Below are 24,459 nucleotides of genomic sequence, written 5' to 3'. Positions count from 1 at the left end.
GCTACGTAATAATTTATCAATAATTTTCAGATATTTTTAGTGTATGATTCATTAAAATATATACTTTATACTTTGAATACACGCATACAGTTTCATTATATCTACCTTCAAAAGACGTTTAGATAAAATTATTTGTTTACCTATGTAAATTTTAAAACGTCTGCCAATTTACATTTATTTCTTGGCAATTTTTGCAAATTAAAAATAAAATTAGTCGAGTTCATTTGCATTACAATACTTTTTTTACATGGTTTGTTTTGTTTTTCTAAATGCTTTATCATTCAGCTCATCTTATTTTAAGAAATACATTATTACTATACATTACAAATCCTATTATCACAGGAAAATTAGAAAATTATCTGATCTAACATTCTTTGAAGATGGAGAAAAGTATAAAAAACCAAAGCTTCTTTTTTTTAAATTAAGGATAAAAAATATACATAATAGTTATCCGATGTCAGTTGATTAACAGAATCTTTTGCACTCAATCTTTGTCATGGGATTTAGTTCAAAAATCTTTTTATAGTATTAAGATTGTAGATACATAATGTACAAAGTCCTCATTAGGTGTCACAAAAACGTTTGATTAAAATTTATTAATTTTAGGGTTTTTACAGATTTTTTTAATTAAAAATGAAAGTATAAAAATAATTTCCAAAGAAAAAGTACAGTAATATCAATTTAGTTATATTACAACCACTAGATATAAAAATTTTAAATTAGAAAGATGATTTTAACTTGAATAAACATAGTTATAAGATATTAAGTATAGTTTAGTATAGAGAATAAAACATTTATTTTCCGGTCCGGCAATTTATTTAACAAAACTAAACCAAACCAAACCAAACCTTAATAATTACACCACCCAGTATTAAATATATTAATTAAAAACTGTCATTATGCCATATAGGATGAAAACGGTGTCCAGTTGGCTTTGAAATGATGATCGATGATATACAGGGTGTTTCTTAATGACATGCTAATATTTAGGGGGGTGATTCTTGGACCTATTCTAATAGAAAAACTTCATATGAATGTATGTCCTAAACATCTTAATTTCTCAGATAAAGGGTGGTAAAATTATCTAAAATTTTTTTTTAACAATTACTCTGATTTTATTATACCGTGCTGGCAACTGTTACTTTTGGGTCGGTATTTACATGTGTGGAAGTAATTCGCATAGGGATCTTATTAAGTCGGAGTGAGAGAAATGCGACCGTGTGCTTCTGCCGGTTGTGCGGCGTTGCCCTATCGCAAACCGCTTATTTTTAAAAGACTTTTTTTCGAAACGATAACTAGATAAAATCATTATACATGTTTCTGAGCATCTGAAATGGAATTATAAGGATATCGTTAGGGTGTCATTTTTTTATAACAAAAAAAAAACGCGTCAGTAATCGCGATAATTTAAAAACTCAATTTTTTAACACATAACACGCTATAACTCAAGAACCACTTTAGATATTGAAACCTTTTTGTTTTGTTTTGAAGATCGGATCTTTTACAATATGTTTACATAAGAAAAACTCGATAAGGTTGTTTTTTTTCATTCAAAATTGTAAACAACCCATGCATTTACTTTTAGAGCATAGCAATTTTCAGAAGTCGTGTAATTTTTTTATTGATAAAGATTTTCACATACTATCTACGAAGAAAATACAGCAGAAATATTAAGCAAGTTTTTGAAAAAACTAGAAAAAAAGAGTTCTAATAGCGCGACCACTGTCGAACACCAACTCAATTCCACTTATTTTTACCAAAAATGCAAGTGTTTCTAGCTTGCACTTAAAAATTTTCAAACTATAGGGAAAATTACAACGACTCGTTGATAAATAAACAAATAAAGTATCACGAGACGTAATTAAATCGTGAAGCTGAACGCATGATGTACACCTTTCCCTAGAACTTTAAGTACTGACAGAGGTACTGATTGAACTATTAAGCCCGATCAATCACGTTAGAGTTTTTGACAAAAACCAATGAATTAACACATTCCAAATAACCACGCTAATCAACCTGATTGGTCAAGCTTAATAGTTGCCTGCTGGTGCTAGACACTTCTGATTGGGTCGACCGGTCAACTGCGACAAATCTGCTATATCCCCTTCCACGTCTCTTAGCAATGTGCACAGTTTTTCGGTTTATTCCGTACGTTTGGCAACGTGTTTACTGTTCTCTCTTTGTTCAGTACGTTATAAACGCATTATACTCTTCTTACATACGGAAATCTCGACCCAAGACTAACCTATGCCAGCCCTTAGTATGCATCAAAATACCTTTTTTGGTGTACAGGGTGTCCCATTTTGGTTAAAATCATACGGTATCTCAGTTATTAGTAAAAAGAAAGATAGGAAGACCTGTCCCACTTTTTTGTCAGACGAAAGATGCTGTAAACAAAATTTTCATAGCTGTCTTCGTTTCTGAGCTACAGGGTCTTTTCGAAAACTTTGTACTTTGGGACAGCCCCCGTATCTCCGCTATTGTGGATGATATCGAGAAGGGGAAAACTGATTATTGTAGAACTTTTTACGTAGAACACAGTGGCGTAGTCTGTTTCTCTACGAAAAAAATATTTTTGAAAATACGAAGTTAAGTTATGTTTTCTCCTTGGTTTTTTCAAATGAAACATCCTGTATATTTATAAATCATATGATCCGTCTTGCTACGAGCTTCTCAAAAACATATATCACTCAATATTTATTTTCACTTTTTACGTGATTAATAACAAAAAAAAAATCAAAATGATATTTACTAAAGTAGGTGTTATACAGTAGGTATTATACAGTGGCCGGCAGTAGCTCCAGCGTTAGTGTGTCAATCTGCGGAGCGGAAAGTACTGGGTTCGATCCCCAGCCAGTACGGTATACGGTTGCTTTATTTATTTATCTAAATAGAGCGACCAACGAGCCGCCACCTCAAGAAAGGTAATGGCAAACCACCTTAAGTATATTTGCCTTGTACAGCCTCTCAAATAGTGCCGTTCGGATTCGGCAATAAACTGTAGGTCCCGTGTACTTGTGAAACACTGATGACACACATCACAAGTACATGCGAGAGGTAGCCGACGCTCTACATAGAGTATGGCACTGTAAGAAGCCATACACATATTAAAATTTAATTTGAGATTGATATATTTTACTTTTGAACTGTTACCACTGAATCTCTGAATATATTTTTGTTTTTTTTTAATTTTTATAACGGAATTTATTATAACGGGATTGGTTTGCAAATATGTAAAAGCTTACATTATTAGCTTGCATAATTAGCATTTTTCAGCTGTTCGACATTGTTGTAGTTGGAAGGATATATTTCATATTTCAAAAATCCCTAAAATCAGAAATCGAGAACGGGAAAATTCGGAAATCAAGGAAGCCATCATATGGGTTCATTGGTTCCAATTCATTGATTTGAGAAATAATAATTTAACAAAATTCTCATATTCTCAAAGTTGTGAGGGGGGGCCTCATCTTGCTGAAAGTAGGTATATTTGACATAAATTAACTAAAGGAAAACCAAAATACCGGTACGATAGCTTCCAAGATTTACTAATAGCGGTAGAGAGTTAAGTATCCTTAATATTGTTGCGAGCCGGTGTGGACTCGACCTAACCTCACAATATGGCCCGCCCTCGGATGACCTTAACATCGCATAGACACCGCAATGATTCATTCGTTCGAGAAGAATCGAGACCCACTAGAATGGACTAGTACATACGAGAACATTCGAAAACCTTCTCTATGCGCCTAACGATCTATGGACTATTCTAGATTTCTTTTGCTGTAGGTATAAAAGCCGGCGGCAGTGGCCTAGAGAGGGCAGTTATAAATATACCAGTGCAGTTGACGCGCTAAAATTCAAAAATAAATTCTTAGTTATAAATCGTTTGTAAATAGTTCTATAAGTCTTTTATCGTTATTGTTTTTGTTAATTAGTGTTAAATAAATAGTGTTTAAATAAATTGTGACTTTCTATCCACACGGAACCGACGAAAACGTAACAATTGGTGTCAAGTGTGGCGTGTGTGATAGACAAGAAAAATAAAAAGACTGACGATGGTCTCCGAAAAATTATTGAAAGACCTGAAAGTGTCGGAATTAAAATGCATACTGGAAGAGAGAGAGTGCGAGACAGATGGAAAGAAAAGCATTTTGCAAGCCAGACTGAGAGACGTTTTAGTGGAGGAAGGTGAGGATCCTGAAACATTTTGCTTTGAGTTGGAAGGTGACCTTGACTCGTCCTTACAAAAATTAGAAGATAAAATTACGAAAAATTCCCGGGAATTGCAAGACAGTTTGAACGATAAAATTACAGAGAATTCTCAAAAATTAGAAGACAGTTTGAAAGATAAAATTATGGAAAATTTCCAGGATTTAATTAATATTTTAGAAGATAAGATCGCAGAAAATTCTAAAGACATACAGGCCAGCTTTAATAATAAAATACTTAATTTAGAAGAAAAGATAACAGAAAATTCCAGGGAATTAGAAGAGAAGATAACAGATACACAAGACAAAATAACAGAGATTGAGGAAGATGTAAATAGAAAAATCGAAATTTTAAGAGAAGAAATAGCGAAGTCAAATTCACCAAAATGTCAAGAAACATCGGAGGGACCGAAACTAGTCGAAAATAGGTATACCTCAAAATCAGTTATGAAACCTCCGCAGTTTGACGGAAAAACCGCTTGGGCCAACTACTTTTGCCAATTTGAAGCCGCTGCGAGAGCAAACGGCTGGACAATCGCTGAAAAAGCTACCGCTTTGACTATCGCACTGCGGGGAGATGCGACTGATATCCTGCAGACACTGTCACCATCGGAACAGGGAGATTATCAGCAATTGGTACGACATTTAGAAATGAGGTACGGCCAAGCTCATTTGGAACATGTCTATCATTCCCAGCTAAAAAATCGCATTCAAAAGTCAAATGAGTCTCTGCAGGAGTTTGAAGCCGACGTAGCCCGCCTCGTTCGCCTTGCGTACCCTGCTATGCCCGAAAATGTTATGGAGCGCTTAAAAGTACAGGCTTTTATTGATGGTTTACGTGACAACGAGACAAGGCAAACACTTCTTTTAGCTCATCCAACGCATTTGGGAGATGCCCTAGCACGTGCCCTGGAATTTGAGGCCGCGAAAGAATGCTCTAGGTCTCTAGGATTTGTACGGGCTGTTGAGGAGTGTTCCGACGATTCCAAAGTGGAAAGGATTGTGCGGAAAGTACTGGATCAGTATATGAGCAAGAAGGGGGGACCGATTCGCTGTTGGAATTGCGGACAGATGGGAAATCGTTGCAAAGAAGAGAAAGAAGTGAAAGTCTTAAGGACGACCGTGGTTGGTGATACTTGGCAAACCGAAGATCTTGCAAATGACCAAATCAGCGATCCAGAGTTGGGCTTGGTGATTAACTGGAAAAACGCGGACCAGAGACCAACGTGGGGGGAAGTTTGCAGATATTCGCCGAACGTGAAGTCGTACTGGGCCCAGTGGAATTCCTTGGTAATAGATAACGGACTACTTCGCCGTGTGATCGAGAGGCCGGAGGGACAAGAAGAGAGAAGACAGATCGTCATTCCAAAGAAGAGGGTCCCAGAAGTCTTGGAGGAAGTTCACAATGGAACCAGCGGAGGATATCTTGGTGTTACCAAGACACTTGGCAAGCTGCGTGAACGGTTCTACTGGGTGAACTGCAAAGAAGATGTGAGGGCCTGGTGTAAGAAATGTGACATTTGCGCAGCCATTAATGGGCCACAAAAGCGTGGTAAAGCCCCTATGCGCCAGTACAATGTTGGTAGTCCCTTCGAACGAATAGCGATCGACGTGGCTGGTCCTTTCCCGGAGACGAACGATGGCAACAAATACATTGTGGTAGTAATGGATTACTTCAGCAAATGGGTCGAGGCCTACGCGTTGCCAAATCAAGAAGCGTCCACGATTGCTGATGCCCTTGTTAAAGAATGGATCTGCAGGTTTGGTGTTCCCATGGAGCTTCATTCAGATCAGGGAAGAAACTTTGAGTCCAATCTGTTCCAAGGCGTCTGTGAAGTCCTGAACATCCGCAAGACCAGGACGACTGCTCTACATCCACAATCCGATGGGATGGTTGAACGCATGAACAGAACTATCAACCGTTATCTGGCCAAAGTAGTCTCTGACCACCAAAGAGACTGGGACAAATTTCTTCACCTGTTCCTGTTGGCCTACCGTTCATCCGTCCAAGAATCTACAGGGCAAACTCCAGCCAGCATCGTTATGGGACGGGAAGTGCGCCTACCCTGTGATCTGAAATTTGGTTGCCGACCGGGAGAAGAAGTCGCCGGAGAAGATTATGTCCACACACTACGTCAAAGGATGGACGACATTCATCAGAGAGTCCGCCTAAATATTCAAAGTGCTAGTGACCGAATGAAGGAACACTACGACATTCAAGCTGAGCATGGAGGATACCAACCAGGGAAGTTGGTGTGGCTATATAACCCGCAGAGACGTCGTGGGTTATCTCCGAAGCTACAATCCTCGTGGGAAGGGCCATACGAAGTCATGGATAGAATTAATGACGTCGTATACCGTATCAGAAAATTGCCAAAAGGAAAACCGAGGGTAGTCCATTTCAACCGTTTGAGCCCCTACCAAGGCGAAATAGAAGATCGTGCTGGGACCGTGAGAACCTGCAGCTTTGATCCCCCTGATTCGGAGATGTCCTTTGACGATTTCATGGCCCGATACAACAGCAGTGAGAAGGCTCGCTATGGTGTAACCAAAGAAGATCAACGAGACCTCTTTTCCGTGCCTCCTGATTATTCGCTCGCTCATTGTGTGGCTCGAGATTTGCGGATGTCCAGAGGAATCGCTGCGACGTTCAATGAGAAGTTTGGGCGTGTCGGAGAACTACGCCGACAGGATCCAGAGGTTGGAAGCGTCTTGAGGCTAACCGACAATGCACATGGTCAAGCAAGGCACATCTTCTACCTGGTCACCAAGGAATGGTCCCCGAGTAAGCCGACTTATCTCAATCTATGGAAGACCCTGATTGAACTGAGAGAAGCCCTGCTAAACAACAACATTGCACGATTAGCCATTCCGAAGCTGGCGTGTGGACTCGATGGTTTGAGTTGGCGTACAATCCGGAACATGATTGAAGTCTTGTTCAGATTTACGGGAATCGAGATCCTCGTTTGCTGCTACAACCCAAAGCTGAGATCGGGAGAGAAAACTGTAGACTGCTATTTCTACCAGACTTCGCAATGTACCAGGGGCCAGCTTTGCAAATACCTTCATTCACCGTATAATCTCGGGACGAGCATGTGCCTAAGAAGGGGGGGCAGTGTTGCGAGCCGGTGTGGACTCGACCTAACCTCACAATATGGCCCGCCCTCGGATGACCTTAACATCGCATAGACACCGCAATGATTCATTCGTTCGAGAAGAATCGAGACCCACTAGAATGGACTAGTAGATACGAGAACATTCGAAAACCTTCTCTATGCGCCTAACGATCTATGGACTATTCTAGATTTCTTTTGCGGTAGGTATAAAAGCCGGCGGCAGTGGCCTAGAGAGGGCAGTTATAAATATACCAGTGCAGCTGACGCGCTAAAATTCAAAAAATAAATTCTTAGTTATAAATCGTTTGTAAATAGTTCTATAAGTCTTTTATCGTTATTGTTTTTGTTAATTAGTGTTAAATAAATAGTGTTTAAATAAATTGTGACTTTCTATCCACACGGAACCGACGAAAAACGTAACAATATATAAAGATTTTATTAGTGACTCCCAAAATAAAACAAGAGACAGATAGCAGTATATACTTTTAATAATTCTTTAGTTTCTTTTATTATCAATCATGGCCTACTAATAAATATGATCTTTTAATAAACTTAAAATACTAAACTTAAAACTATATTTAAAACTTTTAAATATAGCAGTAAATAGTGAAAATAAACATAGAGTGATATAATATATATTCAAAAATATATTAAATTTTTGAGAAGCTTATAGCAAGCTAGATCATATAATTTATAAATATACAGGGTGTCACACTTAAGAAAACATAACTTTAGTTCATATCTTTTAAAATATTCTTTTCGTAGAGTAACAGACTGCGCCACTGTATTCTACGTAAAAAGTTCTACAGTAAACAGTTTTTACCTTCTCGATCCAAAATTGCAAAATTTTGAAAAATATCCTGTAGCTCAGAAACGAAGAGTGCTATGAAAATTTTGTTTACGACATCTTGCATTTTACAAAGAAGTGGGACAGGTTTGTGTAAACCGCCACCTTCTATCTTCACTAATAACGGAAATACCGTATGATTTCAACCAAAATACCTGTACAAACAATTTTATTTATTTCAACCAGTGCCATCCATACGGGTTTTACATTGAACATTTTTGAAGAAAAAATTGATACGCTACTGATTTCTCTTAAAATAAAAATTATTTTCAAAAACTCCGTTTATTTCAAAAACTTTTATCTCTTGATTTTTTTCGTCCTACGCATAGTTTTTGCTTAAAAAAATAAATTTAGATTACTTCATGGTGAAATCGCTGATGCGATGACTGTTGTGTAGAAATTGTTTCTGCATTGGCAGGAAGGAAATGAAGAAATAAATGATTTTTTGTTGTATATCAAAATATGCATTTTAATGCAAGGAGGAAGTGTATCAAATATAACATCACAGATATTTTGAAAAAAATTAAAAAAATTTACCACTCTGTATCTGAAAAGTTATTTAAGACAAAGATTCATATGAATAAATAATTTTTATTTTAAGAGAAATCAGTAGCGTACCAATTTTTTCTTCAAAAATATTCAATGTAAAACCCGTATGGATGGCACTGGTTGAAATAAATAAAATTGTTGGTACAGGGTGTCTCATTTTAGTTGAAATCATACGGTATTAGTGAAGATAGAAGGGTGCGGTTTACACAAACCTGTCCCACTTCTTTGTAAGATGGAAGATCCCGTAAACAAAATTTTCATAGCTCTCTTCGTTTCTGAGCTACAGGCTGAAAAGTTAAGATGTTTAAGACATACATTCATATGAATAAATAATTTTTATTTTAAGAGAAATCAGTAGCGTACCAATTTTTTCTTCAAAAATATTCAATGTAAAACCCGTAGGATGGCACTGGTTGAAATAAATAAAATTGTTTGTATACAAAAAAGGTATTTTGATGCATATAAGTCGTATTAAAGTTTCATAAATATATCTATAATAAAACCAGAGTAATTGTTAGGTTTGGTTTGGTTAGGTTGGATTTAATTTTATTGGCTTTAATTAAAAATATTGCTTTTACAGCAGAGTGCAAAATAGCAAAAGTCAATTAAAAATATTTATTAATCTCTGTCATAGGACTGGGTTTAAAATATTTTAGAGCCTAACCTTGTTGTGTATCTATTACTCATTAGCTGTCAAACATTACTTAAATTGTAATCATAGATAAAAGACTTATAATTGTAATTAAATGTCGTTGTATGTTATTTATAATAACAAATAACTAAAGTATTGAGCCAATAAGTCATCAAGTCAATCTAATATTATATGTTATTTTTATAAGAGATAAAAATGTTTTTTTAAGATTTGTAGCTTAAAATACTTCACTAGAACATAGATAATCTTAATTTTGACAGCAAAATACATCAAAGAATTATTAATAAAAACTAATAAGAACTAAATTATACAAAGAAAGACAGAAATTATGACTGAAATTATATTTCAGCGCATAGTATGCCGCAGTTGGGTGTTTTAAATACAGGGTGTTTCTATACTTTTCTCTACTCACTCTTATGTTCCACGTAATTTTTTTAATCAGTTTACATACAGGGTGGCGCTTCTCATACGCCGCGGAGGCTCCGAGGAGGACGACAGTTTGTATTGAAATGAATGCACTTTTTAAAAATATAGAGAGTTCTACAGGGTGTCCCTAAAAAAAGTTACATATCAAAGTTCTGTTTTTTGTAATGGAACACCATATATATTAATTGATTTTCGGATTCTGGGAGAAAAATAAAAGCGAGTTTTATAAGAGATATGACTAAAATGTTAGGTTTTTGAAAATAAATAAAAGCTACCTAAATTGGAAATTACCCAGTATAGCCTAATATGTAGTTAAATTAACTATTGTACTTTAAATCAAATTAAAACTTAATCCAAAAAGTTATACAGGGTGAGACAAAATTAATATTGAACATTGGTCACCTTTCAAAGCATGTTACTCTTTTATTTTAAATGAAACACCCAGTATATTATTCCGATATTCAATGGAGAATTCATGTCCCTTCAGAATACCATTAAGGTTGCCTAGCCTTCAAACAAAGATTTTCCTAGATATTTTCATTCACATGATTTGATCGGAGTAGATCTTTATTATTTGATAAAATCTAGGTGGCTGGGATATGTCTGACGTTACTTCAACATAGCTGTCTAATTAGTCCAACTTTAACAACTAGTTATCATTTTGTGTCAGTTAAAACACAAAAAAAAATCTTAGAAATTTGCCTTAAATGCAAACTTATCTTATATCAGAGAGAATTGATATGATTCTATTAGTTGGTGAATGCAGTGTGCATTCACCAATTAATAGAATACTTAAATGCTCCTGATTTTATCTAGTCTGGATTTTCTTATGGGGATATGTTAACTATTGTCGACAACATGAGAGACATTATGGTAGTTGCTTTTCGAGCTAGAACTCCACATATACTTTTTAAAATGAAAAGACCCTTTTGAAAAGACAATGATTTTATGCAGTTAACAGAAAAGAGCACCATTTTGAGCATTTGATTTCATCTACCTAATTTTTGTCACATAATAATTATAGGTTTATATCTAGTTTTAATTTTGTTATAATTAAAATATTCTTTAAAAGTGTATTTTTTATTACCGTTGAGTACTTTACTATACAATCTTTAATTTTTGTTTAATTAATAACAGGTATATCAGCATATCCCTAGATTTTTTCAAATAATAAAGATTTACTGACGCAAAATCATAAAAACTAAAATATCTAGGAAAATATTTGTCTGAGGGGTAGGCAACCTTAATAGTATTTTGAAGAAATATAAATTCCCCATTAAACACCGGAATAATATACTGGGTGTTCCATTTAAAATAAAGGAGTAACTTGTTTTTAAATGTGACTAATGTTCCATATTAATTTTGTCTCACCCTGTATAACTTTTCGGGTCAATTTTCAATTTAGTTTAGCACACAATGTTTACTGTAATTAAATATCAGGCTATTCAAGGTTAACTAAAATTTAGGTAGCTGTTATCGAAATTTAAAATTTACTCTTCATTTTCACAAAATGTGAAATATATCAAAATCCTTAGATTTTAGGTATATGCTTATTTAATAAAACTCACCTTTATTTTACTCCTAGAATCCGAAAATCAATTAATATATAGACCACCACACAACTTTGATATGTAACTTTTTTTGGACACCCTGTATAATTCTATATATTTTTATAAAATGCTTTCAGTTGACCTACATATGCTGCCAAAATTTAATTTCGGTATAAACTACCGTTCTCCTTGGAGCTTCCGCGGCGTTTGAGAGGCGCCACCCTGTATAGGGATATCAATGCCATTCATATGTCCAGAACTAAAGACGAGCAAAACTGCGATTCTCCAATCGCAATTGAAACTGCGATTGCGTTATTAATATTTAAATATTGTACTGTGTATGTACAGGGTGGGTCAAATTCGACGCTTTTAAATGGAAACACCCCTTTCTATAGGAGATAGACAAAAACTAATATCGCTGTCTGGAGCTCAATTTTCATCAAAAACATGATGGTGAAAACCGCACATCAATATCTGTTACTGTTTCAGAGTTACGGGGTGTTTTTCAAAAATGTGCATTTTTAACAAATCGCTGTAACTTTTTTGCTATGGAAAATTTTGTAGTTCTATGAAAACATTTCCAAAGCACCTTTTTACGTAGAATTTAATGGTTTAAGTATAATTTTTATAAAATTAATAGTTTAAGAGTTATGAACAGAAAAATTGATTTTTTATTTGGGACACCCTCTATATTTTTAATTAACTGAAAAGAATTTAAAATTACCTTTCCAAAAATATAGCACACTTGATATTTTGTTATAACCCCCTTCGAAATACAGAGTTTTTAAAAGTTCGCCACTTTTAAGTAGTAGGCTTTGGACCCCTTATTGATGATATGCCCTTAATGGAACTCGAAAACATATTTTTCCAGCAAGACGACGCACCGGCTCTGAACTCTAAATTATCAGCATATGTTTGCAGCCAATTTCAAGAATAATTGAATAGCTAACCAAAATCCCAGCCGTTGGCCGTCGAGGCCGCCTGACTTAGTGCCCATGGATCTAATCCTATGGATATATTTGCGGAAGAATAAAGGTTCCATATTCTTCCGTATAATCTAGACAAGAATTAGAAATACACACTTATGAGAGGGTATCTTTCACCCCCACCACTGAGTTAATGATATATAGATATAGTAATATATAGTTTATGTGTGTTGATGTTGGTTAAATATATTTTAAATTGTTATAAAATTCTGCATCTCTCATAGCAAATATTATTTTCGTTTTAATTGATGCTCACAGCTAGAATTTTTTTGCATTACAGCCGGTGCCGTTCAAAGCCTACTTATTTAAAGCGGGCGAATTTTTATATACTCTATATCTCGTAGTGGAATCGAGCAAAATATCAAGTGTGTTATATTTTTCGAAAGGTAATTTTAAATTATTTTCAATAAATTAAAAATATACAGGGTGTCCCATATAAAAAATCAAATTTTTTGTTGATAATTCTTAAATTATTGATTAAAAAAAAAATATACTTAAACGATTAAATTCTACGTAAAAAGGTGCTTTGGAAATGTTTTCATAAAGATACAAAATTTACCATAGCAAAAAAGTTACAGCGATTTGTTAAAAATGCATATTTTTGAAAACCCGTTAAAAACCGTTGAAAACCGTTACAGATATCGATATGCGGTTTTCACCATCATATTTTTGACAAAAATTGAGCTCCAGACACCGATATTAGTTTTTGTCTATCTCCTATAGAAAAGGGTGTTTCCATTTAAAAGCGTCGAATTTGACCCACCCTGTACATACCTATTAGTACGAGAGCTAGCAACGTCGAAAAAACAAGTATTTTAAGACGTCTGGCTCTTTGATATATCTTTTACTATGCTCTCTAGAAAAGCATGCGACCCGGCTGGCTGCCGGTAAACGTTGCGTTCCCTACTGCGCATTGAAAGAAGATCCTATATTTTTATTAGTCCTTTAAATTCTCTATTGAATATAAATCGAACATGTCTCCATAGCGCAGTGCGTAGAGTTTCCGACCACGAACCGATGAATGTTTGTTTTTTTTTAAATTACCAGAATTATTTAATACTTTACTATCAGAATATAAACGAAAATAAAATAAAAAAGTCTTTGACCTGACCCGGATTCGAACTCTGAATCATCGGTTCGTGGTCGGAAACTCTACGCACTGCGCTATGGAGACATGTTCGATTTATATTCAATACTAGAATTTATAGGACTAAATTAATAAAAAACAATAGGATCTTCTTCCGATGCGCAGTAGTGAACGCAACGGGTATCAAATTCAAATTCAAAAGTACTTTATTGTTAAAAAATATATAAATTTTTGTAAACAAAGCATATTCCTAAATCTAAACCTAAAATACTTATTGCCAGCAAATTTAAACATCAAAAAACAGTTCCATCAAAAGCAAACAAATGCGTGTAAATATAAAAACAAAAAACCAAAAATTTGTGTAAATATAAGATTGAACAAAATACAACCATTTAAACAAACAGAATTCAGGAAAATAGGTATAAACAACTAAGTAAAATAACATAATATACAATACACAGAATAAAGATAAGATAAAATATTTCTAAATTCTAAATACTAAACACTAATATCAAGGGTGTCCCGGTAGAATTCGTCAACCAGGCAGCCAGACGGGCCGCATGCTGTTCCAGAGAGCATAGTAAAAGATATATCAAAGAGCCAGACGTCTTAAAATACTTTCTCGAAAACGTTGCTAGCTCTTAGACTATATAGCTTAACAGTTAAAAGAAGTTAATAAAAATCAGTTGTTTAGTTATTAAGTTTTTTACCATCTGCACCACATAGTATAGGTATTAAGACTTAATATGCTGCAACTGCTGCAACTACACATATCTACTCTTTCTACGGTTCTCAGTTATTTAATTCTTTATCCAATTCTTAAAAGACCTTAAAGAACTATATTTTCCGGTGGCTCACCTCTATAACTTCTTTATTTTTTCAGATAAAGGATCGAGATCTGGTACGTTACTATATGACAAATCAGAATTGATAGATTCAATAATTGATTTATACTATTTCAACGTAAATAAGTCCAAAATAACCAAGTTATTGAAGTTTGAAATTAAAAAAAAATGATTTATATTTAAATATTTTGAGAGGCAGCTACCGTATGATCGAAAAAAAACGGCGTCTAGTTGGCTTGGAAATGACGATCGATGACATTTTCCATATAATTTTACATATAAAATGACAGCGATCTTCATTTCATAGCCATCGTTGACGCCGTTTTTATTCGATCGTACTGTATTTTTTTTTGTATTTACATCCTTTTTAACGTCGCACTGTGGGCTGACGTGGGAAGTAAGTGGTAATAACTGGTTTTTAGAATTTTTTATCTTCCAATCTTAAAAAATGTGATTATTTTCTATTAATTCTTATAAGAGGAAGCAAGAATAGTATCTATTAAATCTTTTTAGTACATGGTATACCAGGTGTTTCTCGAAAGTGGCTCACCATTATAACTTTTTTAGTTTTCCAGATAAAAAACGAGATTTGGTATGTTAGTACATGACATAAATCAAGATTGATTGACATATTCAATAATTAGTTTCGGTCATTTCCTGTTTCACCAGAAATGAGTAAAACTTTTGATTTTTTTAATTTATTTGGTAGAAAATGATATTCTGAATTGAATGACATACCTTTTGTCAACTTCTGACATTTTCGCATATGAGCCACTCTTGTTCCATTTGAAGAAAATGAGATATGACTAAAAATACCTACGATTTGGGCATATTTTAAGCGGCCCGGACAAGGCACGAAAAATTTTAACGTTTTTAACACGGCCAAGGCACTCTAGATTGAAATTTAAAATACGATTTTGTTTTAAGCGAAAATGTCAAAAGTTGGCTATGTCATTCTATTCAAACCGTCATTTTCTATCGAATAAAGTAAAAATATACCGAAGGTGCCATTTAAAAATTAAAAGTTGTAGTTATTTCCGGTAAAACAGGAAGTGATCAAAAAGAATTGAATACGTCAATTAATCCTAATTTATGTCATATACTAACATACCAAACCTTGTTTTTTATCTGAAAAAATAAAGAAGTTATAGGGGTGAGCCACTTTTGAGACGCACCCGTATACTGGCTGTTGCAATTTTTATATCACACAGTATATTATTTACATTACAATCCTGCATAATTAACCTTAGTAAATCAATTTGACGATTTTTTTGGCCGTAGAGCGCTATTAAAAAAAATCTTTCTCGTGTTAACTTGTACATTTGAAGTATCTAACATTAAAAAGAGTACTATCGCAAAAAATCGCAAAAAGAAACTGCCATTTTTAATTTCTCAAAACCATTAGGTATTCAAAAATCTAATTGAGTTGTTGTCACTTTTTGTCCCTTTAACATTTTTCTTCTATCAAAATTAAAATATTAATAAAAAAACAGTGCTTACTTCAAGCAATCACTTTCCAGCGCAGCACTCTGTGCTTTTAAAAGCATTTTTCAACCTGTCAAGCAAAATGGAAACTTAAATGACAGGTTGTCAACTGACGTAAACCAAATTGTTTTCCACAGCCTTCTATGTTAGATTAGTAGAATAATAAAACGATTTTAATATGGAAATTAAGCATAACCATCAAATTTAAATTAAAGTACGAGTTTATTTATTTGCAAAAGAAAAACTACGAGATATAACACTAATTGATTATTATTTTTTATCAAGTTGGAATGTTCCAAATGATATAATACCGTATGATCGAAAAAAAAACGGCGTCCAGTTGGCTTGGAAATGACGATCAATGACATTTCCCATATAATTTTACATATAAAATGACAGCGATCTTCATTTCATAGCCATCGCTGACGCCGTTTTTATTCGATCATACGGTATTATCAAAAATAGAATTTCTAAAAGTTGCTTTTTACCACTTAGATTTCAATTCTAGCCCTGTGTGCGTCGTAACCATAGAGTAAAGCTATAACATGGCTATAACCTGCTATAACCATGGCAATATCAGAGATAAAGAAATTATACCATGGGTAAATTAAGTGAATTGGGGTGAACAGGCAGTTCTAAAAATTTTTCTAAAATATACAGGAAAATTTAAAAGAAAGTGTACGATTTTCAACATCTTTTTTGGTAGTAAAAACGCGCTTTTGGTAACTATTTGCCGCTGATTTAGCCAAGATTTTTTTGTCTGTCGTTTAAATATTTCATTCCTCCAATCGGCATGCATGTATGATTTTTTTTTCAGAATTTCATTCCTCTTTCGCGTTACTTCCGACATTTTAGCCACGAGAAAATTGTCTGCCAACAATTTTCTACATTTTTTAATGATAAATAAAAGCTATTTTCCCAGTTATAACTCGTACCTTATAATATTTTTAGTGTTAAAATTTCACCTATTCGATCGGTAGGCATGACATGACTATTTCCAAATGGCTACACAATAAGATACTTCACTAGAAAAATTAGCCATGTAACGATGATAAGGTTTTTTTATGTAGCCAGCCCTTAGACTATAATACCTTTTCTATAAATAAATAAAATCAGAGAAAAAATTCAATTGCAGTGATTCATAAAATGCTTCAATGGACCACAAAATTACATTCGCAAATCGCAACCCATAAAAATTAATTTCGCAGATAGAAGGTTATCACGGTCCCAGTAAGTCGCAAATCGCAATCACAGTAATGCTGGTTGCTTAAATTGAAACTCGCAAATAGAAGAATCGCAGTCGCAGTTTCCTATGAGAGCCAATAGCAGGTTGCGACTGTGATTTTAAAATCGCCGTTTGCGATTTGTTGCTCATCTCTACTCAGACTGTCTCTAATAGAATTTTAAGTAACGTCATATTTTTTGCCGTTTTAAAATGTTAAAGAAGTACAAAATTTATTTAGCTCAGTTCTACGAAAAGGGTGATAATAGTTATCGGAAAATGTGATACTTGAACAACAGTAAAAAATATCACATAACAAAAATCAATAACAACTATCTATCAGAGAATGACATCTAAATGAATGGCGTAAAAACAAAAAATCAAAAAATATCAAAAAAACAAAAAATCAACTATATTTTAACGTTTTTTTTATATTTTATTTTATCTAAAACGGTATGGAAATTTGAAAAAATATGAACGGGATTAACCATTTTAGAATAAGCAAAATGTTTATGAAGAATTCATTTTACTCAAACTAACTAACCCTACCAATAATAAAAAAGTTTTTCCTCTTGTAAAGACAATTCAGAATGGGTGTCCTCCAACGGTCTAAGACACTCGAAAAATTCCCAAAGAACTTACAACCGAGAAAAATCAAAGGTTTTCCTTGATTTAAGTAAAAACAATCTGCGGATTGTCACGGGGTTTCTAACAGGACACTGTCTCCTCAACGAACACCTCAGTAGGCTGAAGCTGAGAAACAACGGCGAATGCAGATTCTGTGGGGAAAATAGGGAAACACCAGAACACCTTATCACTGAGTGCGCCGAGACGACGACCATTCGTGCCATGAACTTTTGTACGGCTGATGTCGAGGATGGAGAGCTGGTCTCTGTGGAGCCGTCTCAGATACTGGCTTTTGTTAAAGCCCTGAGACTATATGATGAGTTATAACTCGTTATAACTCAAGAAAGGAGAACACACAATAACTTCCCTCCTAAACATTCTACATTCTACAAGACAATCCAGAGACATAGTGCAGGAACGAAAGGATAAATGAAAAATCTCGAAATATCCTTATGTCTAGCCGCTACCGGTAACTGACTATCCAGTCGAGAAAAACTTAGGAAACTAGAATTAATTTGATTGTTTTATTTTACTTGCATATCAATTTAACAATAATAATTCAAAGTTTATGAATTATCGCGAGTCTACAAGAAGATGAGATCCCATCAAAAACATTGAATATATATTTTTTAGTATAATTCTTCCATTACAAAAAGCTGGGAAATTTCTTGTAAAATCACGTCAGTTTATTTTATTTAGTTTCTGATAAAGCACCTATTTAAAAATTTTGTTATTCATTGTTAGTATCAATATTAGATATCTTTATTTCTGTAATAATTAAAATGACTTTGCATTTAGATACCAGTTGCTTTTTTATGTACTCGAAGAATTGTAATGCGAGACTTTTGGAATTTTTTTACATTCTACGTTTTTGATGGGATCTATTTTACTATTAAGAAAATGAGCTAAAATAAATAACAAACGAAAACAATTCTTAAAAAGAAGAAAATACCATTCAAATAAGAAAATTACATTCAAATTTTTATTATTGCCAAAGCCAGACGCAGTTATTTTTAACAACATACACTATGTATTTACAACAACAATTTTTGTATTGAAGTTTTTATTATTATTCCCACAAGGGTTGGAAATACAAATTTCGTACAAATTTAAGAATTTATGAAACGCATTTTAAATAATGTTTAATTAAGATCAGGGTTCGTTATGACCAGGTTGTCCTAAGTTTGTATCAGGGGTGGATGGGCCATATGGGAAAACGGAAAAATTCCCAGTGAGCCGGTGGGCCGGTCCCGATCAATGCTCAAAAAAGATTTGATTAGCAAAAATGAAATGGTTTATCTTCTAACTAAAGTGACGTAAGATCCTTAGTGACTCCATAACTAACTAATCAAATTGCATCAGTATAATCGTTAGTTGCTTTTAAACATAAACACCAATTTGTAAAATAACTATTGTGAAATGTCTTTCTCTGGACGGGGACGGACTATAAAAGCCAAGTCTGAGAACTAAAAGCCAAGTCTAAATTGTTGTTTAAAATGTTGCTAAAATGAATTTGCTAAAAATTATTGAGACAGCAGAGAAGAGTTAAATAAGGTTTAAACTAGATTAGATAATAAAATATTAATATGTCTCGAAAATCCAAATATTCTTATTATGGACAAAAAGCAAAAAAAAGACCTTTTTTGCATTTTTGCAAAAAAAAACCCTCATCAAACCAAACCAAACCACCCCTAAAAATATTTGCACTTATTTAAGGTTTACACTGATAGTTTCACCCACTATTCTTTTATTAATAACTAATAAATATGACTGACTGGCAGCAAAAAAAAAGAATGAATAGCATTAGGTAAATTTAAATAGTCTCGATTTAAGTGTATACTAAGAATACGGTAGCGTAGATTGACAACTGGGGGCCTCGGTGCAATATTTTTCGAGCTCTCCTTTGTAAAAATGTAGACGAATTTGACGCTAACCCTGCGGTTGACGGAGAATCAGAAAACATATCTATGCTTGGCTTGACTTGGGGACGGACTAAAAACTAAGTCTGAGAACTAAAAGCCAAGTCTAAATTGTTGTTTAAAATGTTGCTAAAATGAATTTGCTAAAAATTATTGAGACAGCAGAGAAGAGTTAAATAAGGTTTAAACTAGATTAGATAATAAAATATTAATATGTCTCGAAAATCCAAATATTCTTATTATGGACTGTAACATAGCATTACATCAGAACACATATAGCCTGGTAAGATCCACTGCCTAGGTATTGCCTAGGTTTTTTTCGTTCGAGTCATGGCATATCAACTATACAGGGTGGTCCCAATTGTATTCCGGAAACTTCGACAGCATATTCTGCAGATAAAAATAAGTAAAACAGTTCGTATAAATGTATGTCCTAAAATGCTTAGTTTCTGAGATACAGGGTGTAGAAGTTTCATTTTTATTTCGATTTTTTCCAAATAATTTCTGAAGTAACGTCAATAATTGAATGAAAATTGGTATCTGGGTGTATTGTGACACGAGATATTTGATTTTGATGTCAAAATTACTCCTATTTGTAGGGGGCGCCACCTACATGTGTTTTAACTATTTTGAAGAGTAATAACTTTTCGACCGTACCTGTATAAAACCACCGACTAAAAAATATACATTTTCATGACTTTCTATGTGAAAAATGTCTCTTGGTAAAAATCGCTACGAGCAACCGTTTTCAAGATATTTAGAATGGAAATAGTCAATACATGTCATTATTGACAAAAAATAAGCACACGTTGAGTATTATAGTTATTTGACTGAAATAATAAATTTTTATGTTTTTAAATTAATCGTTTAAAGTTTATTCTGCGAAAAAATGATGATTAAACAATTTCTTTTGAACTTTTAACACAAAAAGATTTCAAATTTATGATTTCAGTCTAATTACTATTTAGTCAACATGTTTAATTTATGTCAATGATGATAGGTATTGATAATTTCGATTCCAAATATCTCGAGAACGATTTCTTATAGATTTCTTTCGATTCTCGTAGCGATTTTTACCAAGAGACCTTTTTTATGTAAAAAAAGTCGCAAATGTATAATTTTTAGTATTTTTTTAATAAAGCACGCTTTTAGATGTTTCAAAAAACTTTTAATAAAAGTAACTTTAACTCTACATATATGTTTCGGCTTGTTAGGCCTTTTTCAAGAGTTTTTTAAGAACTAATCGTCTAACTACACTGTAACTATATAAATATTTGCTATGGGGGTGGGTTCAGAGAGTTTACAATAGGGGTAATAAAAAATGTGTTTAGAAATCCTTGTTGGTCGTTAACATTATTTTCGTTTTTTTAACAGATTTTAGTATTTCTAACTGTTCAATGTAATTTAAGCGTCTACCTTTTGTTTCTCTGTGTAGTAACTTAATTGAGTTTTCATTAATTTTGTGATTATTTACTATACAATGAGTTGCAAGACCAGAACTATGCTGGAGATTATTAATAGACTTTACATGTTCTTTAATCCTTATATCTAAATTTCTACCAGTTTGGCCTATGTACACGGTATCACAATCATTGCAATCCACCCTATATACACCCGACTTATTTTTGACATTAGTTTTGTCTTTATTATTTAATAAAATTTGACCTAAATTTCTTTTATTTACGTTAATAGTTTTACATCCTATTTTATTGAGATTATTTGATATTTTGTTAGTTAAATTAGGAATGTAGTTTAAAAGTCGATAATTGTTATTGTCTTTAGAATTAGCGGAATAAAAATTTTTCATTAATATTTTCTTTTGTTTTTTCTTTAGCATATTATCAATAAGGGAACACTTATATCCATTGTTGATGGCGATTTGTTTAATAATATTTAACTCTTTTTTAAAATTCTCTGGGCTCAGTGGAAAGATTACTAATCTATGAATTAAACTATGAAAGGGTGACATTTTGATTTGCCAGGATTGGTGTGATTGACTATGTATTACAGTGTCTGTGGTAGTGGGTTTTCTGTAAACATCAAATTGTAATCTATTAGACTGTTTTATAATTGTAACATCAAGAAAATTAATGGTATTAATACCTTTTTCAATAGTAAATTGTATTCTCGGGTTAATTGAATTTAATAATGTTAAAAAACTATTTAAATTTCTCTCGGTGCCTGACCAAATACAAAAAATGTCATCTACATATCTTGCCCAATAATTTATTTTTGATATTAAACTACTCTTGTTTTTAAATAGCTTCTTTTCAAAATCTGCCATAAATATTTCTGCGAATAACGGTGAAATTGGGGAACCCATCGGTAGATTTTATCGACTTTTAAACTACATTCCTAATTTAACTAACAAAATATCAAATAATCTCAATAAAATAGGATGTAAAACTATTAACGTAAATAAAAGAAATTTAAGTCAAATTTTATTAAATAATAAAGACAAAACTAATGTCAAAAATAAGTCGGGTGTATATAGGGTGGATTGCAATGATTGTGATGCCGTGTACATAGGCCAAACTGGTAGAAATTTAGATATAAGGATTAAAGAACATGTAAAGTCTATTAATAATCTCCAGCATAGTTCTGGTCTTGCAACTCATTGTATAGTAAATAATCACAAAATTAATGAAAACTCAATTAAGTTACTACACAGAGAAACAAAAGGTAGACGCTTAAATTACATTGAACAGTTAGAAATACTAAAATCTGTTAAAAAAACGAAAATAATGTTAACGACCAACAAGGATTTCTAAACACATTTTTTATTACCCCTATTGTAAACTCTCTGAACCCACCCCCATAGCAAATATTTATATAGTTACAGTGTAGTTAGACGATTAGTTCTTAAAAAACTCTTGAAAAAGGCCTAACAAGCCGAAACATATATGTAGAGTTAAAGTTACTCTTATTAAAAGTTTTTTGAAACATCTAAAAGCGTGCTTTATTAAAATACTAATATTTCAACGATGTTTCACAAGGAACCAACCACAGCTTCAGTACAGTATATTTTTTTACTCAGTAGTTTTATACAGGTACCGACGAAAAGTTATTACTCTTCAAAACAGTTAAAACACATGTAGGTGGCGCCACCTACAAATGGGAGTCATATTGACATCAAAATCAAATTTCTCATGTCAAAAAACACCTATCCACCAATTTTCATCCAAATATTGACGTTACTTTAGAGATTATTTGGAAAAAATCGAAATAAAAATGAAACTTCTACACCCTGTATCTCCGAAACTAAGCATTTAGGACATACATTTATACGAACTTTTTTACTTATTTTTATCTGTAGAATATGCTGCCGAAGTTTCCGGAATATAATTCGGACCACCCTGTATAATAACCTAAAAAATGCTGCAGTTTTAATGGCGACCGCGGTTCATTCAGTTAAAAACACGTATACACGAGGAGGCTGCTACTGTAGCAGAAAAGAGAGAATTTCTTTCTACAATGTGTAAGAAAGTATATACCCGAAAAGCTAAAAGTAATGTATTTCACAGAGGATTGGGTCAGCTGAACTGAATGAATCAGGAAGTCTTAAAGTTTCTCAAAATCGTGACTCAAAATCGTAGCCTATTCAAGATCAAATTACCGTTCTCGATAATGGAAATAAAGCAGTGGAACCCTGTAAAACTGAGCCAGTTTGTAGTAAAAATTCAGATGTCCGACCCAATATTGGTCTTTACTAAAATTTTGACAAGACAAATTTAATTTTTTTTAAACCGGAGGCAAAAGAGCTTTTTCGCACCAGCGAAAACACCCTTACTTATGAATAAATAACTTAACCCTTCTTAACCATTAATAAATAAAATAAGTTTCTTCGTTATGGTCATTTTGTTTTTGTGGATTTGCGCCGGTTGCCTGTTTTTCCCGGGCCGGTTTCCACTTCCCCATCCACCCCTGGTTTGAATTAATAATGTGGGGTGTGCGAACGAACAAATATAATTAAATTTATTGACAAATTTACTTACGATATTCTTGCAGGTACATCGAATTCGAGCAACACTGATCTTTCGGCAGGAGATTCTGTCTTACACCTTCCAAGGAAGAGGCCGTTGCGGCCATACTAGCCAATCTATAAGAATGGTTCCAGTACTCAAAATAACTCTGATGGTCACTGTAACTTCTATCGCTAGCGCTAGGGCTGAAACTGGCCTTATCCGATCCTGATAATAAATCTTTCATTTCTTCCTTTTGATCTTCACTGGATTTATGATTGGAATTCGGTTTATTTTTCAAAATATCGTCGATTCGGAAAGACATTGCCGTGTCGTGCTGCTGGCAATTCACTACGTCGAAATCTTGATAACACTGTGTTGTAATTCCAGCGGCTTTACTAATATAAACTTTTCGTAGTAGGTAACTAATCTTTAGTATTACTTTTATCACATTAATTTGTTTGAAAACGACTCTAAATGTCAAATTAATGTGTGGATAGGCTTATAGTATCGGGATTGTTGTTTTTATTACTTAGCGAGTACGTTTTTTGGTGAAAAATATTTTTATTATCTTTTTTTAACGGAACGTTTTAAAGCTCTGCCTAAATTTTCACAGATCGACTTAGTCTTATCTCGAATGGCCGGATTGCTTCCGTTTAAAATCGCCGATAATTCGTACCGAATGTTGACGGCGATTTTAAATCTTAAATATGCGGTTAATATTATACACTTGTGGTTAAAAACGATATAATTAAGTTAAATAAAAATCTTAAATTGTTCTTTTGTTAATAATTTACTTCACTAAAGATATAACTAACTTTTTAAAATTATTAATTTTAACCCTCAATTGGCGGCGTGGTGAATTTTTGTACCGCTTATGGCGTCCTGAGGTTTAAATAAAGTAAAACGCATTTTTTAGGAATTTTTGACAACAGAAATATAATTTGGCTAAGAAACCCATAGAAATTAAAAACATATACC

The 24,459-nt window shown here is 33.3% G+C and overlaps 1 protein-coding gene across 2 annotated transcripts in view; it reads right to left on the bottom strand.

Annotated features, from left to right (window-relative positions):
* LOC115881391 (homeobox protein LOX10-like) overlaps positions 1-24,068 on the bottom strand; it is a 33,700-nt gene extending 9,632 nt beyond the window's left edge. For both annotated transcript variants that reach the window (XM_030898849.1, XM_030898850.1), the window contains exon 1: positions 23,512-24,068. In XM_030898849.1, the coding sequence (XP_030754709.1) occupies positions 23,512-23,803 (292 nt within the window). In that variant the 5' untranslated portion in view covers positions 23,804-24,068. The remainder of the gene's footprint in view (positions 1-23,511) is intronic.
* Between the last annotated feature and the right edge of the window lie 391 nt (positions 24,069-24,459).

The sequence above is a fragment of the Sitophilus oryzae genome, unplaced genomic scaffold (genome assembly GCF_002938485.1).
Source record: "Sitophilus oryzae breed Bouriz unplaced genomic scaffold, Soryzae_2.0 scaffold_1718_pilon_pilon, whole genome shotgun sequence".
Taxonomy (NCBI): domain Eukaryota; kingdom Metazoa; phylum Arthropoda; class Insecta; order Coleoptera; family Curculionidae; genus Sitophilus; species Sitophilus oryzae.
Note: the sequence above shows the minus strand (reverse complement) of the source record. Positions and strands in the feature narration are given on the sequence as shown.